The sequence below is a fragment of the Vombatus ursinus genome, unplaced genomic scaffold (genome assembly GCF_900497805.2).
Source record: "Vombatus ursinus unplaced genomic scaffold, bare-nosed wombat genome assembly UNPS02010822.1, whole genome shotgun sequence".
Classification (NCBI taxonomy): Eukaryota; Metazoa; Chordata; class Mammalia; order Diprotodontia; family Vombatidae; genus Vombatus; species Vombatus ursinus.
The window spans coordinates 212,951-228,661 of NW_020950600.1; the positions used below are offsets into that span (position 1 = coordinate 212,951).

The following is a 15,711-nucleotide window of genomic DNA, read 5'->3' on the forward strand; positions in this document are numbered from 1 at the left end:
ATCTAGACGCGGGACGTCTGGACGTCTGGCCAATCATAGATATCCCCGCCCCACATGCGCACTCTTCGCCAATAAGAACGCAGCTTGACTCCCGCCTCGTCTTGGAATGGACGAGAAGAGGAGGGGAGGGTCTCGTCTCTTTCCCTCGCCACTCCCCAGTGTGTAGTGCGTGACCCATTACGCAGCTCGTATATCATGGAGTCTCACTGGGGGCAGGGATAGGGAAGAGGATGGGAAGAAAGGGGGGTTTGTCACGTGATTCGGCGGCGGTCGCCATCTTGAGAAGGGGGTGTTTGGGGCGTGGGCGTGGAAACTTCGACCTTGGTAGACTTCTTTTCGCCCTACCCCCAGCGCTCCAGCCCTTTGGACCTCGGCCCTTAAGCCCATTTCCTTTCCTGACCCCTGACCTTTGCTGGCACCTAGACTGGGCTAGACTTGACCTTTACCCTCTGACCTCCCCGTTGCTCCAGAGGCCGTCCCCAGCTCTCACCACCCCCAGACTTGAACTCGTTTTCTCAGAAGTCACCTCCCCCCGCACCTGTTCTGGGCCCCTACCCCTCCAAATCCCCCCAGGGCCTTTCCTGGGTCCCCACTCTCTTTGTTCCCTATCCCGACCCCGACCCCTCCGAGGTTCCGGACCCCACAATGACTTCCCTGGGCTGCCCTCCACCCCCTCCGCTGCCCCCGCCCCCGGCCCCCCCTGGCGGCCCCCCCCACGTCTTTGGCCTCGAGAAGAGCCAGCTCCTGAAGGAAGCCCTGGCCCGCTCGGACCCGGGGCTGGGGGCGCGGGAGGACGTCAGACGGCTCCTGAGGCTCCACAAAAACCGGTAGGGTCCAGGGAGGGCGCCCGGGCACCGGCCTTGCCCTCGCTTGGGGCTGGCGACCCCCAGGATGGGCGGAGGGCGTCTGTGTTTGAGCCACGGCCCCAGAGCCCCAGACCCCTAGACTGGGGGCGGGGGGGTCGTGCGCGCTTCACGGATCTGTCACCCTTACAGCCCTTAGAGGCCATTCATTCCGTCCCGCTTTACAGATGGGGAAACTGAGTCCCAGAGCAAGGAAAGGCAGCGTCCGGGACCCAGGGCTCCTGGCCTGGCCCAGCTTTCTCCTCTTTGTCCCCATGCTCGACATCCTGTGGCCTCAGCCTTCACAGCCACACCGTCTCCCGCTTGTGGGGGGAAGACGCTGGACTTGGCCAGAAGCTTGCCATTTGTGTGGTGCCTGGACTCAGTCTGACCTCAGACATGCACTGGCCTGTGACTCTGGGCAAGTCACATCACCTCCGTGTGCCTCAGTCTCCTCATCTGTAAAATGGGGATAATAACAGCACCTGCCTCCCAGGGCTGTTGTGAGGATCTAATGAGAAAAGTTCTTGGCACATAGTAGGCACTCTACCAATATTATTGTTGTAGAATGAGGACTTTAGTATTTGCACCATCTGCCTCCTAGGCTCGTTGTGACAATTCTCTGACCCTTCAAGCTCCTGGCGCTGGGAGGGGTATTAGGTGGATGCCTGGGAAAGTGCAGAGCCAGGGCCTGCCTGGTCTCCAAGTGGCCGAGGCCAAGGCTCTGTCCCTCTTTCTGGGTCTCTCTGCCTCTTTTTTTTTTTCTTTCAGCCAAAGACAAGATTTATTAAAGATTCGCCACGTTGGCCAGAGTCTTAAGGAATCTGAATATTTGTGAGCCTCGTATTGGCTAGATTTTAAGAATCTGAGCCTCTGTCTCTTTTTCTAAAAACATAAAAGTATGAGCACGGGATGCCATTGGAGACCACTGAGCCCCACCCCTGTGTTGAGAAGAATGAGATGAGATGAGATGAAGAGAAGGGAAGGAAACGGGTTCCCCCCTTCTGATCATCTTGTTGGGAGCATTCCTGACTGATCCCTGGGATACGGCCAGGATGGCTTCCAAGAGACTCTGGGTAATGACGCAATGATGTGTCTTCAGTTTCAGGAGCGATTTGAAGTGGATTCTCTTCTGTTCAGACGTGCCCTCCCTCATCCAAGAAGGGCCTCAGTAGGTAGCCCTGGCCCCTTCCCCGCCACTCTCAGACTCTCCTAGGGTGGGGCAGGGAAGAAGGATCCTTGATACAAAGTCCATCCACCCTGGAGAACTGAGGTGGACTGTGGTGGCTGGGACCAGTGAGCTGCTCGGGGGAAGAACTTGGAGTCAGAAGGTGCCTCAGCAAGAGCTAGAGGGGAGGGGCCTGGTCAGAGCATGGGTTGTATGATGTGGTCAAGGGGGCACGGTGAGCTGGGATTCCGCTGTGTGACCTTGGACCAAGCAGTGCTTTGCTCTGGGCCTCGGTCTTCCTGTCTGGGAGATGAGCACAATCGCTCCTGTCTTGATTCCCTCCAGGCTCAGATAACTTGAGCAGGCATGAAGTACCATCGATCCTTCAGGTGTCCCTGGGATGAGCCCACAGTGTCAATATTAGCCTTTTCATGGCCAAGAACAGAGAGGCCCACAGCCAGGATCCAGGTCGAGGGGCCCAGGGCTCCCGATACCCAGCGGGTACCGTGGAAAGAGCCATCGGGCTGTTTGAATCCTAGCTGAGCCCCTTCGTCCTTCCCAGCTCCAGACTCCTCAGTGAGGGGTCTGGATGAGGGGGGCCAGCCCTCCTTCCCACTGACTCCAGTCAGTGCTGGCACCACTGCCCAGAGTGAGAGAGTCCACAGAGAGGATGTTCTCCAGTGACAAGGAGGGAGAGAGAGTAGAAAAGACAGAAAGCCTCTGAATGAGAGGGCCCAGGTCCCCAGCTGTCCTTTGGGGAGACCTGCGGCCCCCTTCTCTGGTGCGTGGCTCCCCCAGCCCAGCCAGTCTGGTCGAGTCCTCAGGCTGACACAAGCCAGGCTACGTCCTCACTGACTCAGGCAGTTCCCCAGCCTCCTCAGCCCCTCCATCCTGCCACTCACTGGACCCTCTCCCCATTTTCAGAAAGGCTTTAGGGTCCAGGATTTCTTCTCCCACGCCTCCCAGGATGAGTCCCATCTCTAGCCCTAGGTTTCTTCCTGGTCTGGAGAATTTTCTTTAGTCTCTTCAAAAAGCTGCCTATATGGAAGTCCCTCCTTTTCCTGTCCTGGGCTGGCCTTCCTCTGGTTCTCCCATGGGCTGGGAACATGCTGGAGGTTGGGAAGGCGCCTGTGGGCTCGAGTGACATTGGTTTGCCCTCCATCCCCTCTCAGGTGTGGGCTGGTGGCACTGTGGATGGCAGGCTCTCTGCTGACTCTCCCCCAGGACATCCCCTTGGAGAGGATTGTGGCTGTGGCTCTGGAGAGAGGGTACACAGCTCAAGGAGAGATGTTCTCAGGTCAGTGAAAGCAGAGGGGGTGGCCAGAGGCCTGGCTGCAGGCCAGGAGCTGACCCCCCAGAGTTGTGATCTAGCCAGGTTGCCTATGACCGACACCTCCCCCTTCTTCACTGCAGCAACCAACATGGCCAGGCTAGCCGAGGAGGTCTTTGGGTGCCAGGTGGAGCTGCTCTCTGGGGGCCTGGGTGAGCCCAATCGATGCCACGTCCTCCAGCACCTCGTTTCGGGCTGCCCCCTGCTGGTCCCGTATCCTTTGTGTGCCAGGGCAGTAGGTACTGACATGCCCTTTGGGGTGGTGTGGACCAAGACAGGGACTCATGTCTCCTTGTCCTCCAGGCTGTGGCCTTGACTGCCCTCGGCCAGCTATGATGAGGACTACAACCACGAGCCCTGTAAGAAGAGGGGGCACAAGGCCCACTGGGCAGTCGGTGCAGGTAACTCTCGGTCAGTTTGGGGGTGTGGCCACCCTGCCCTTAAGCCTCAGCACAGAGCTCTGCTACTTTAATGGGGGCAGGGGCGCATGCAGCAGACACCTTTCCCCAGGACGTGCTGTGCCTAAGGCCTAGTGCTGGGCACTACAGGAGGCCTGGCCGGGGGTCAAGATATTCCCCCTCAGCATCGGGTTCGTCGTCTTTGGAAGGAAAGGGTAGGACTCCCCCCACCTTGAACTGGACTTCACATTTCCTGAGGAAAGGCCAAGGAGAATAGCTAGGCATATAGATGGAGCCTTAATAATAATGATGATAATAATGATAATAAACTGGGTGCCGGGCATTATGCTAAGCACTTTGAACACATTACCTCATTTGATCCTTGCAACAACCCTGGGAGGTGGGTGGTTATTATCCCCATTTTACTGATGAGGAAACCGAGGCAGACAGAAGGGAAGTGTGTGAGGCCACATCCAAACTCGGCCCTGCCTGACTCCAGGCCCCACCAGCTGCCAGGGACCAAAGCAGAGTCATTCCTCTCCCCCCACAGGCGTCCTGCTCGGAGTTCCTAGTCCAACACTGAGTCCAGATTATGAAGAGGACACAGAGCTGAAGGGCCTGTTCCACCCAGCATCTGACAAGCCCCCTCTCCTCCCTGAAGACCCTCCAGAGGCCATCTACCTCCTCTCTAAGCAGGGCAAGAGCTGGCATTATCAGCTCTGGGATTATGAACAACTTTGTGAGAGCAACTTACAGCTGACTGACCTGGCCCCAGTCAGGACCACGGATGGCAAGGTCTACGTGGTGCCTCCCGGTGGGGTGCATGCAGGCCTCTGCGGCCAAAGCCTGCTGCTCCGGCCCTAGGACGCGGGCCTTCCCCTGGGCTGTGGCCTGCCTGGGAATCAGGCCTGCTGTGTGTGCGCACGTGTGTGATGCTGGGGTCCTCAGTTTCCCCATCCATCCCCTCTCCTGCCTGCCCCACTGAGATGCTGAGAGGCCCATATGAAATGACAAGAGCCATGGTGGTGGACTGAGGAACACTGGCCCCGGAGACCAGAGGCCAAGTTCTAGTCCTGGCACCTTTGTGCTATTACTTGTCCCTGGGACTTAGCTCTCCCCTTGTGCAATGGGGTGTGGTGACGGGATGTGAGGGCTCATTAAACGGCCATGCCAGTGTGAGAAGAGCATCCTGCTGTCATCATTTTCCATCTGCCAACTCTGCCTTCCTGGAGACTCCCCTCTGAAGGGAGCTCACCAGAACACAAAACTTGTGGAAAACCATCTCACCAGGCTCTGTTTATTTAAGGGAGGGGTGAGGCCCCAGCAGCCTCAGCCCACTCCTCTTTATAAATAAGGAGAAAGAGCATAGCCCCGTTCTCTCTCCATCCCCACCCCGGGGCCAGGAAAGGACACTTCAGTAAGGCTGGCACTCAGGAGGCAGCTGGTATGTGGGGGTGGGGGTCTGGCCTTGATCCCTTAGGTCTACCACTTCCCATGCTCCAGGTGGAGAATGAGATGTGAACTAGATCATTCCCTAAAGCCTCTTCAAGTTCCAGGGTAAAGCCAGGCCCCTCCCCAGCTCCTCCTTGGGGAGCCGGAAGATGAATAAGGGTTCTCTCCCCCGTGCCTCCTTCACCCTCGGGGTGCATGGATGGAGTAGTCTTTGGTTCTTGTGCTCAAAGAGGGCCAGAGTTGCCACTGGATGCTGCCAGCAAGCCCCCCTCCCCCCCCCACCACAGGCTGAAGACTGAGCTGACAGCCGGGCAACCTCTATTATAGGCAGTGGTAGTCACACCTTCTACTATTGGGGGGAGGGCAGAGAAGGCTCACTTGGCCATTCCCACCCGTTAGCCTCCTTCCCTCCAATCCGAAGCTGGGAAGGACAGGCCTCTGGTAGGAAGAGCAGGACAAAAGTTCCCCTTCCACAACGCTGGCAGAGGCAGAGCCCTGGTGGCTGGCCCCCAGAGCCAGGAAGGTCAGGTAATACGCCATCACCACCAGGGGGTGAGGGGGTGAGGAAGAGAGTAGAGATCACAGTGTTAACATTGGCCTTGACGCTCCTCCCCTCAAAGCTAGTGCTGGTATTGGGGTGAGAGGGCCTTCTCTTCCCATGAGTCAACCCATGGCACAGCAAGCAATGGGCTTGGGGCTCTAGCATTTTGTACGCAGATACAGCTCGCGAGGGGCGATGCTTAGTCCATCACGCCCTGGCACTGACCTAGTGGGGCGCACCTGCACCCAGCATGGATCCCCCTACTTGGAGCCAGGGTCACTGGGGATGGGCACATCCTGTTTCAGATGCCACCCCCGCTGCCCTCCTTTTGGTTCTGCCCCCCTTTCGTCTCAACAGCTTAAATACCTTAAAAATAAATAAATCCCAAGTAGGAGCTAGGGGCTGCCCCTCTTCAGCCCCCGATTCAGTCCTGCCCCTGGAGTCCCTGGCTTAGCTCCGAGCCAGTCTGTCCAGAAGTTGGATGACGTTGTCCAGACCCCACAGGTAGCCATCCTCATGGTTGCCCTCTTCCCAAGGCAGCCGGTGGCTGAGGGTCTGGGGCGCGGGCAGAGGGACGGTCTTGCCAAAGTCGATCATCCAGACCTTAGCCAGGCCGGTCCGGTCATGGACAAAGAGGAGTGAGCTACCCACCACCTGGGGGAGAAAGGTGACATGAAGGCCAGATTGGGGAGGGTAGGAGAGAGAGGAGGCCAAGCAGGCAGGCCAGCACCCTCCCATCCCAAAGACACAATGGGATGGTACAGGGACCGGCCAAAGGTCACTCCACTGGTAAGCAAGGCATTGGAGAAATGAATGAGGCAGGGGGGCTGGCAAAGCAATCTCCTGGGGAAGTGTGGTGAGGGGAGAAGGAGCAGAGGCCAAGACAGTCCAACAGAATGGGGAAACTGAGGCACAGATAACCAGCCCTCTTTCCCAGGAGCTGTTGCATCCCAACCTCTAGAAGAAAGCAAGCCCCGCGGTGAATGCCTCATGGGTGCCCTCCTAGTGCCGGGGGCAGGGCATAGAAATAACATGCACACGGTAGACTGGAAGGCCGGCCTTCTCCTCCACCACCACCACCACCACCACCACCACTGTGTGACTCAGGTTCAGAGCTCACCTCATGAGTCTGGAAGAAGGGGGAGTTTTCCAGGGTTCCTCGAAGCTCTTCCAGCCGTTTCACGTACTTCCTCTGTGGACATGGGGAAGCTGTCAACTTCTCAGGACTGAAGGTGGGAGCATGCCTTCATTCCTCCCTGCCCTGCTCCCCCAAGCCCAGGAAGTCTCCCTCTAAAGATACCCAGACTCACTCCTGCTTCCCAAAGAAGGACCCCAGGATTCTGACCTCATCCGGTCAGGAGTAGCGCTCTAGAACTGGAAATCAACCCATTTCACAGATAAGGAAACTGAGACCCACAAATGTGTTACGGCCCAGCTAAACTCAATGAAATAGTGGGTGATAGGACCAGGATTTGAACCAACATCCTCTGGCTCCTGAGGAATCAAGGGGAAAGGATAGGGGTTTGAAACAGATCAGAAGGAAGATGTTTCACTCACCAGGAGGTTCCGGTCACCATCCACGAAGTCCTCCAGGACTCGAGTGACCTGCTCTGTCCCCTGGGTCTTCTTGAAATTAGTGTTGCAGGTGCCGTCTGCCTTCTGAGGGAGCAGGGAGGAGGTATGGCGGGGTCAAGCACAGTAGCCCAGCCGGGGCAGCCTACTTGAGAGGCCATCGCACACAATCCCACCTCCAGGCATTGTCCCTTGTACCCCGACCAGACCCTCACACTTGGGGACAGGAGCGCCTGTCTCATGGGAAGGTCTGAACTTGGCTGAGGATTTTTGTTTTACTTTGATAAATGAATTTCACTATTAATTGGTTTCCTTTGTAATCACATACGTTCTATGTCTTTAAAAATCATCTTCTGAAAAGGGATCCAAGATCCAAAAACATTAAGGACCCTTCTAGTCAGAGAAAAGGAGCTTTGCCCCGCCAGTGTAGCACCCCTCAAATGTAATTACTCATAGTTCTGTAACATTTTAAAGTTTGCAAAGTTTTTGTTATAACAGCCCTTTGAGATAATAAGGTAAGTACAAACCCCCACTTTACAGATGAGAAAACTGACTCGTTAAGCAGATGGCTGCAAGCTCTTAAGGGGAACTCAGGCTCTGCCGGACTGCTCCCTTGCCTCTGGGGCGCCCTCATCCCGCCCCCACTCTCACCCAGAGGCCTTCTCACCTTAATGCCCTCGATTCGGAAGCCCAGAGTGGCTGTGGAGCTCACCGTCTCTCGCCACTGCATGTAGCGAGGCTTGGTGACGGCACCCTGGGCGTGCTCCTCCGCGGTGGGGGCACCGGGGTCCACGGCCACCATCTTTTCATACATGTCCCTACGAGGCCGGGGACGCTCTCGGGCCTTTGCTAGCTCTTCTTCCAGGTATGTCCTTGGGGGAAGATGCCAGGGGGAGGGCTTCAGGGACTGCCACCCTCCACACCACAGAGCTGCTTCAGGCCAGTGTCAGGCTAGGAGCCTCAAACCACCGGGCTCCAAAGCACCTCATGTTTCTCAGAGTCCCAAGGAGAAAGCCCCCCCAGACACCCCTAGCGCTCCCTGGTCCCCCTAGCACTTTACTGTGCCCTCCTGAGATGATTCGGTGCTAAGGAGCCCACCCAGCAGCCCCGTCGATGCTGCCAGGGCCCACCTGGTGCCCATCTTGCAGTCCATGATGGAGGGCGTGCTAAAGTCAGCCAGCAGGTCCTCCATCTGGTTGAAGGCTTCTCCGTCCTGCTCCACCACCCCGTAATAGGTGGGCACAAATGGACGGAGTGCGTCCCCCATCAGCCGTTCCAGGCTCCGCTGTTCGCTCTCGCAGAACCTTTTCAGGATCCGCCCATCCTCCCCAGCTTGGAAGTTCCCTGGAAGCAAAGCAGCAAGTCTGAAGGGGCCAGAACTGGGATGGAGAGAGACCACCGCCCTCCCCCCACGCCATGGCTAGAGATCAGGAATCCTGGCAGCCCCATCCTGCAGCCACCTCACTTCTGCTCCCTGCCTCAGTTTCCCTTTCTCTCCGAGGTGGAGAAGGGACAGTTGTCAATTGAGGCCAGAACAGGTTCATACCTCCCACGCCCAATCCCAGCCCATACCCTTGTGTCCCGAGAGCTGGACCCAGGGATAGTGCTTTCTGAAAGACACAACAAACGGTGCGCAGTGCACAGCCGTCTTCAGCTTCCTCCAGGACACGTTCTGACCGAGAGAGAGCAGAATGGCATTTAACGGGGGGGAGGGGTGCAGGCACGCCAGACGGATGGGGCAAACCCTGCCCGCTCCAGGGAAGACCCCGCTGAAAAAGGGGGGAGGAGGCCAGAGGGATGAGGGAAGCCCTCCCCCCTCCAGGGATGGCCCAACTGAAGACACCCTCCCCGCCACTCCCAAGGGATCCCGGCGACTGTCAGATCAGCCCTTCTCAATAAGGCACGGGGGAGAAAGGGAAAACTTCAGGGAGAAAGAACGAGCTGGGGAGGGATGGAAGGACCCAATAGGGAGACAGAAAAGGAGGCAGAAAGAGAGAGACAAAAGGAGAGGGGCCCAGAGACAAAAGAGGGAGAGGGAAGACGACCAAGGGAGGAAGGGACTAGAAGGAGCTTGGGAAGGTGGGGAGCGACGCTAAAAGAAAACCTTGTTCCTGGGATGCCCCCCACCGCCCGTTCTAGGGACAGGGAGGGAGCATGATATGGGAGGTTCCAATGAAGCCCGCCCCGGGCTGCTGAAGGCACAGTTTCGTGGGGTGCAGGAGGGGTGGGGAGAGAAATGGGTGAATTCCAGGACAAATGTAAGTGGGCTATACCACTGCAAAAGGGACAGTTGCCAAAAGAACCCCGATTGGGAGATGGGACCCCTGGGACTGTCCTTCCTGACTCACTGGATGGCACTGGGAGATTCCCGACCCCTCAGTGTTCCCATCTGTAGCATGAAACGACTGGGGCCTGCAAGGTCCTTCCCCACTCTGAGATGGAAGGGAGAGACAGAGATGGTGGGTCTGAGACCCAAAGGGTAACATAACATAGCACGTGATAACACGTGCCAGCCTCCTATACACACATGCGTGTCTCAGCGCGTCCTTTTCACATGTCTGTTTACGTTCTCCTGGCTCCTGTACCTTCATGCCTATGCACGAATTTGGATTTCCTTTGCACTTCCTGCCCTAATGGAGGGGGGCAGGGGTGGGGGAGGGGTCTCAGCTGAAGCTTGGTCCCAGTATTCCCTCTTTCAAGAAGCCCCCCCACTCTGAGAGGAGATGGGTGTGGGGCAGCCCTAGCTGGCATTATCCTCACAGAGCCTGGTAGCTTGCCCCAACCCCTAGGTGTCTGACCAAAGAATTCCTGCTCTATCACTCACACACCTGGCCCACGGTTCCTCCAAACCAGCCTGGTAAGGGCAGGCAGAGCCCTGACTCACCAGGGGCCCCACCCCATGTTTTTGAGGGATGTGGAATGGGACAAGGGGTAAGAACAGGTTGAGTGAAGACCCTTCTTGAGAAGAAAGACCAAGACATATGGGGATGAAGGAGGACAGACCAGGAGCAGTGGGGATGAGAAAGGACAGACCAGGAGCAGTGGGGATGAGGGAGGACAGACCAGGGCCGGTGGGGATGAGGCAGGGCAGACCAGGGCCGGTGGGGGTGAGGGAGGGCAGACCAGGGCCGGTGGGGGTGAGGGAGGGCAGACCAGGGCCGGTGGGGGTGAGGGAGGGCAGACCAGGGCCAATGGGGGTGAGGGAAGACAGACTAGGACCAATAGGGGTGCAGGAGGACAGACTAGGGCTGGTGGGGATGAGGGAGCACAGACCAGGGCCAGTGGGGGTGAGGGAGGACAGACTAGGACCAATAGGGGTGAAAGAGGACAGACTAGGGCCGGTGGGGATGAGGGAGGAGAGTAAGAATGTTCTAGGGAAGGCTGTGTGGAAAGCAGGAACAAGTGGGGTGGTTGGGGCTCCATTCACCCTGGGCCCCTCCTCAGGATCACTGCTGCCTCCGCCCCCAATGACCACATCATCCTCGGACTCATCAAAGGAAGAAGCAGATGAAAGGCCTCCGCTGCCACCAGGGCCTCTGGCTGGGGACCCCACAGGATGGGGCGAGGGGCCTTCTTGCTCTCGGCCCAGCAGTCCAGTCCCAGGCTCGGAGGTGATGATCACCTGGGGCACAGGCCCCTGGGGGCCCCTGCAGAGCAGGGAGTGGCACCGTTCTTCCAGCAGAAGGAATTCCAGGGCCCCCCCTGGACTCCCCACCTCCAGGTGCCCCGTGGGCAAGCTGCTGTCCAGAGCAACCAGCCTAGGCTCACAGTCATCTCCGGCCAAGTGTCCACAGATACCAGGTCTCTCTGGCCTTCCTATGGGGCCATCTCTACTGAGCCCCACCTCAGGGCCTTCTCTGTCCAGCTGCCTCACAGTGCCAACATCTCTGTCCCTCGGCCCCCAAAGGCCATATTGCTCTGTCCCCACCGGGGGGCCATCTCTGCTTGGATGCCCCACAGTGACCTTGCTGTCCAGCTGCTCCAGCAGACCCCCACCTCCTGGGGGTAGTTCAAGGCCGTATCTGTGAGGCTGTGCCCAGGTACTGCGTCTTTCTGCCCTCACCAGGGAGTCATCCCTGTCTGCCAGTGACTGGGAGCTGTTTCTGTCCAAATGTCCCATGGGGACATCTTTACCCAGCTGTCCCCAGAAACCAGCTTTCTCTGGCACCGTGGGAGGCCCATCTTCACCAGCCTGATCATTGGAGACATCACCAGCCTGTTTCCCCAGAGGACCCTCATTCTCTGGCCGTGGTATAGGGCTGTGTCTGCCTGGACAGCCTGGCCATCCCCAGAGGTTGTCTTTCTCGGTCCTCACTGCTAGGCAGTCTCTAGCTGGCTGTCCCTGGGAAACGCCACCGTCCAGCCTCCCCAGAGGACTTCCTCCACTGTCCAGCTGTCCCCAGCAGTCCTGTCTCTCTGACTGTGCCTCCAACTTGTCTCTCTTAGGCCACCCAAGAGTGATCTCAACACCCAGCCTTCCCAGGAGATCCTCACCAGTTGGCCGAGACGCAAGGCCCTCTCCATCCAGCTGACCCCAAAGGTCATCCCTCTCTGGATCATCTCTGTCCAGCCAGCCTTGGAGGGTGTCTCTGTTCAGTGCCCAAAAGCCATCGCTCTCTGAACTGAGCTGGGAGATGGTTCCATCTGGCTGTACTTCTGAGTAGTGCCTGTCCAACTGTCCCCAGAGACCAGCTTTCCCTGGGCTTACCTGGGGGATATCTTTGTCCGACTGTCCCCACAAGCTTGCTCTCTCAGTCTCGGGCTTTGGGGCATCTTTTTCTGGCTGCCCTCGAGTGGAATGGTGATCACCAGTCCGTTTTGTTTGATGGTCCTTTGTACCCGGTGGTTCCCCAAGGCCAGCTTTTTCTGGCCTTACCCAGTGATCCCAGGGGCCAGCTCTGTCTATCTGTCCCTGAGGGCTGTCTCTGTCCAGTCGAGCCTCGGGACTGTCTCCATCCTTCCATACCCAGGGCCCGGCTCTGCCAGGCATCACCTGGTGACTGTCTTTGTTGGGCTGATCCCCAGAGCTCTCTTGCTCTGGCCTTGTTCTGCGGCTGTCTCTGTAGGGCCCTCCCTGGCGGCCTGCTCTGTCCTGCAGCTCCCAGAGGCCAGCGCCCTCCGGCCATCCTTGAGAGCCTTCTCTGTCCAGCTGAGGCTCAGGGACGGCTATGTCAGGTTGTGTCCAGGGCTCAGCCCCGTCAGGCTGATCCTGGGACCTAGTAGTGACCAGCATCCCCAGAAGCCCGGCTCTGGCCAGCTGATCCTGGGGCTCAGCGATGTCCAGCCGCCCCCGAGGCCCAGCTCTGCTCTGCTGAGCCTGGATCCCAGCAGTGTCCACTCGGGCCTTGGCGGTGTCCAGTGGCCCCGGCGGCCCGGCTCTGGCCGGCTGATCTTGGGTCCCCACGACGTGCGGCTGAGCCTCAAGAGCCTGTGCGTCCAGCTGATCCCTGGCCAAGGCAGCGTCCGGTGTCCACTTGGCCCCGGCCGTGTCCAGCGTCCCCTGGGGGCCTTCAGCGTCCCGCGGATCCCCAGCGAGGTCCAGCGTCCCCCGGGCCCCGGCAGTGTCTAGTGTCCCTTGGGGCCCAATTCTGTCCGGCCCAGCCCGGACCCCCGCAGTGTCCAGCGTCCCCTGCAGTCCGGCGGAGTCCAGAGTCCCCCGGGCCCCTGCGGCGTCCGGCCAATCCCGCGGCGGGGGAAGCCCGCCCCCCTCGGACCCTGGGCCCCGGCTCCGCCGCCTCCGCGCCTCCGTGGCCGGCGGGGCCCGGCAGGGACAGCGTCGCATGCCCTCCCGCAGGCCGCTGCGCTCGGCTCCAGCCGGCCCGGCCCGGCCCGGGATCCGCCTCAGGCCCCTTTAAAGCCGGGGGTGTGGCCGGCCCGGGGCGCCGCGGTTCCGGGTTTCCCTCCCTCCACAGCCGCCGCTTCCTTCCGGCCCGACCGCGGCGACCAAGGGGTTAATCGAGGCCCCGCCTCCTCCCGGCTCCTCCCCTCCCCGGGGAAGCCCTGGGCCCCGCCCCTGGACGTGTGTGCGGTGACGCACCGGGGGGGGGAGGAAATCCTTGGCCCCGCCCCCCAGCCGCCCAGACCGAAACCCGGCCAGTCCCGGTAGTATCTCCAAGAGTCTTCCAAACATCCGGGGCGTGGCGTAGCGGAGGCCCGAAAACTGGAGTCGGGGTGTACAAGACCCGGGTGCTCCGCATTAGTCATCTTAGCCCCTCCACGTCCTAATCTGGAAAAAGTGACCACCTCTCAGCCTCAGCAAAATGGAGATAATAAAAGCAGCGACCTCCCAGGGGGGTTGTGAGGATCTAACGAGTTAACATATATAAATACTTTGCCAACAAATGCTAGCCATTGTTTTTGTTGAAAGCGGATTTTGGGGAGAGCATAACTGACTCTCCATTTTGTTCTGTATTTGCTATTTTTCTTTCCGTGGGATGATGCCTCTTTGACTTGTGCAGAATAAGCCTCCTTCTTTAATTCCCTTTCCTTAATCGCTTTGAGACCACCCTAGAAAACTGGGAGGACCTCCAGAGTTAAAAGACATCAACCTCTTTAACCCCTCGGATAAAGTACTTAGTAGGGCCTTAAATGCTAATTGATTGATTGGCTGACTGTTAAGAAGGTAAATGGATATGCTAAAAGTGACATTCTTTCCTTCATAACAATTTAAGCATCCTCTTTAGTTTTAATAATAATTAGCTTTCAGGTCTGGACGCCCAACCGCCACTTAACAAAATTTCTAGGTAAGAAACACACCTCTTTTGTTATTCTCTGGTTGGGTCACGTATCTGGGAGGAGAGAAATTATATATCCGTTCATATATATGTATATGTCATCCTTGGCATTGTGAGACTGATGGATGGAGTGTGTCACGCTCTTGAGTGAATCAACTTCAGTTTACTCGTTTGGGAAGTAGCTAGTATGGAGCCTGAAAAATATTGCAACATTATCATTATTATCATAGGATAACAATTCCTGCAGTCTATATTACACAGAGCTGTTTCGAGTCTCCAGTGAAATGTGTTGAAAGCGATTTATCAGCCTTAAAGCTAAGTCCAAAAGTTAATGATTATTCTCGTAAAGGCTAAAGGCACCGAACGCACAGGTCCCTCAGCCAGGTCAGAAGTCAGTCTACTCAAGCAATAAGCATTTATTAAGCCCTTACTATGTATCAGACATTGTGTTAAGAGCTGGAGTATCAACATGGGAGTAACAATGTTCATACAAGACATGTACTGTGTGTGTGTGTGTGTGTGTGTGTGTGTGTTAATTTCAAAGGCAAGACAGAGCGTGTGGTGGGGGTGAGGGAGCTGGGGACAAAGGACAGGCACCTAATTCCCCTGGAATAGGAGATTCCTGATGTCTGGGTCCAGATGTCTGTACCTTCTCACCAGCCCACCACCTGACTCAGAGGTCAATCGATGCCTCACTACATTGAAGTGTGAGGGGTGATGAGAACATCAAGGGGACTTTCAGCTGAAACTGAGTCACTTGGAGGGGTTGGGGTCAGGTGCAGCCTAGAGTGAGTCACAAGAAAAGAGGCTGAAAGTAGGGAGGAGGTTTCTGGGGCCCCATTTTCTAGCCCCCTAGGGAGAATGGGACTAGGAAGAAATGACAGGTGCTGGGATGAGTCAGCTATGCTCACTCCTGGCTGTGTGTGTGGAAACTGGAATTCTCCCAGGCCCTCCCAGCTGGTGGCCTCAATCTTCTCCCCACTACCCCCACCTCGGATTTCCTAAAATGCCCCAGCTGACTCAGGTCCCCACGATTCTGCATCTCATTCTTATCAATATCCAGGGCACAGCACCCTCCCCTCCCCCAAGTTCTTCCCACTTCCTCAAACCTGATAAGCAGGAGGGAGGGAGGAGGGAAGTATATCAAGAGAGAAGCCCAGGTAGAACTAAGCCTGAGGATGTCTGTGGAAGTGAATAGAGAGGAGGATGAGTCAGGGAGAGATAATAAGAACTTGTATTTATACACAGCCCATAAAAAACAGCCCAGTATTTTAACCTCATCTCCTTTGAGCCTAAGGGCAACTAAGTCAAAGACTAAATCCTTACTGGGTAAACTGAGGCTCAGGAAGGTTAAACAAATAGCCCAGAGTCACACAGTTATCACGTGATGGAGGCAGGATGGACACCCAGGTCTCCCTAACTCCAAATTTGCACTGCGGGAAGAGGAAGGAAAGCGGGGGGGCGGGGGGGGGGGGGGGAGGGGGGGGGAATGCGAGAGGGGGGGGGGAGGGGGGGGGGACCTGCAAGGAAGGGGGAGCAGTTGTGAGGGACCGTGAATAGGAAAGGGGAGGGGAGCAGAGATGGGGGGCCCTGCACAGGACCGGGGAACAGAAGTGAGAGGCCTGTTAAGGAAGAGGGAAAGTGTGCAGCGTGGGAAGAGGGCATTAGAGCGGA

At 57.4% G+C, this 15,711-nt stretch overlaps 2 protein-coding genes across 3 annotated transcripts; one reads left to right on the forward strand and one right to left on the reverse strand.

Moving 5' to 3' along the window:
- Nucleotides 1-147: 147 nt before the first annotated feature.
- CUNH19orf54 (chromosome unknown C19orf54 homolog) lies at nucleotides 148-4,920 on the forward strand. 2 transcript variants are annotated; one of them, XM_027855351.1, is made up of 6 exons: nucleotides 543-827; nucleotides 1,945-2,013; nucleotides 3,183-3,307; nucleotides 3,424-3,553; nucleotides 3,671-3,741; nucleotides 4,289-4,920. In XM_027855351.1, the coding sequence occupies exons 1-6, from the start codon at nucleotides 646-648 to the stop codon at nucleotides 4,600-4,602; spliced, it is 891 nt and encodes a 296-aa protein (XP_027711152.1). In that variant the 5' UTR covers nucleotides 543-645; the 3' UTR covers nucleotides 4,603-4,920. The 2 variants fall into 2 exon arrangements, with proteins under 2 accessions (XP_027711153.1, XP_027711152.1); XM_027855352.1 differs by lacking the exon at nucleotides 4,289-4,920 and having other exon boundaries at nucleotides 148-827; nucleotides 3,424-3,492; nucleotides 3,644-3,745.
- A 101-nt stretch (nucleotides 4,921-5,021) lies between these two features.
- On the reverse strand, nucleotides 5,022-13,085 carry ITPKC (inositol-trisphosphate 3-kinase C). The gene is made up of 8 exons (XM_027855296.1): nucleotides 10,731-13,085; nucleotides 9,652-9,735; nucleotides 8,876-8,975; nucleotides 8,434-8,647; nucleotides 7,971-8,175; nucleotides 7,289-7,390; nucleotides 6,852-6,923; nucleotides 5,022-6,385 (listed from the first exon to the last, which is right to left on the reverse strand). The coding sequence occupies exons 1-8, from the start codon at nucleotides 13,083-13,085 to the stop codon at nucleotides 6,182-6,184; spliced, it is 3,336 nt and encodes a 1,111-aa protein (XP_027711097.1). The 3' UTR covers nucleotides 5,022-6,181.
- Nucleotides 13,086-15,711: the final 2,626 nt, after the last annotated feature.

Bases quoted from the DNA above. Each gene is read 5' to 3' on its own strand.
- CUNH19orf54 (XM_027855351.1), top strand. From the start codon at position 646: ATGACTTCCCTGGGCTGCCCTCCACCCCCTCCGCTGCCCCCGCCCCCG. The intron at 2,014-3,182 runs GTAGGTAGCCCT...ATCCCCTCTCAG, and splicing joins CTCATCCAAGAAGGGCCTCA to GTGTGGGCTGGTGGCACTGT. The intron at 3,308-3,423 runs GTCAGTGAAAGC...TCTTCACTGCAG, and splicing joins TCAAGGAGAGATGTTCTCAG to CAACCAACATGGCCAGGCTA.
- ITPKC (XM_027855296.1), bottom strand. From the start codon at position 13,085: ATGCGACGCTGTCCCTGCCGGGCCCCGCCGGCCACGGAGGCGCGGAGG. The intron at 7,391-7,970 runs GTGAGAAGGCCT...CTGCTCCCTCAG, and splicing joins TCCGAATCGAGGGCATTAAG to AAGGCAGACGGCACCTGCAA. The intron at 6,924-7,288 runs GTGAGTGAAACA...CCATGTCCACAG, and splicing joins ATGGTGACCGGAACCTCCTG to AGGAAGTACGTGAAACGGCT.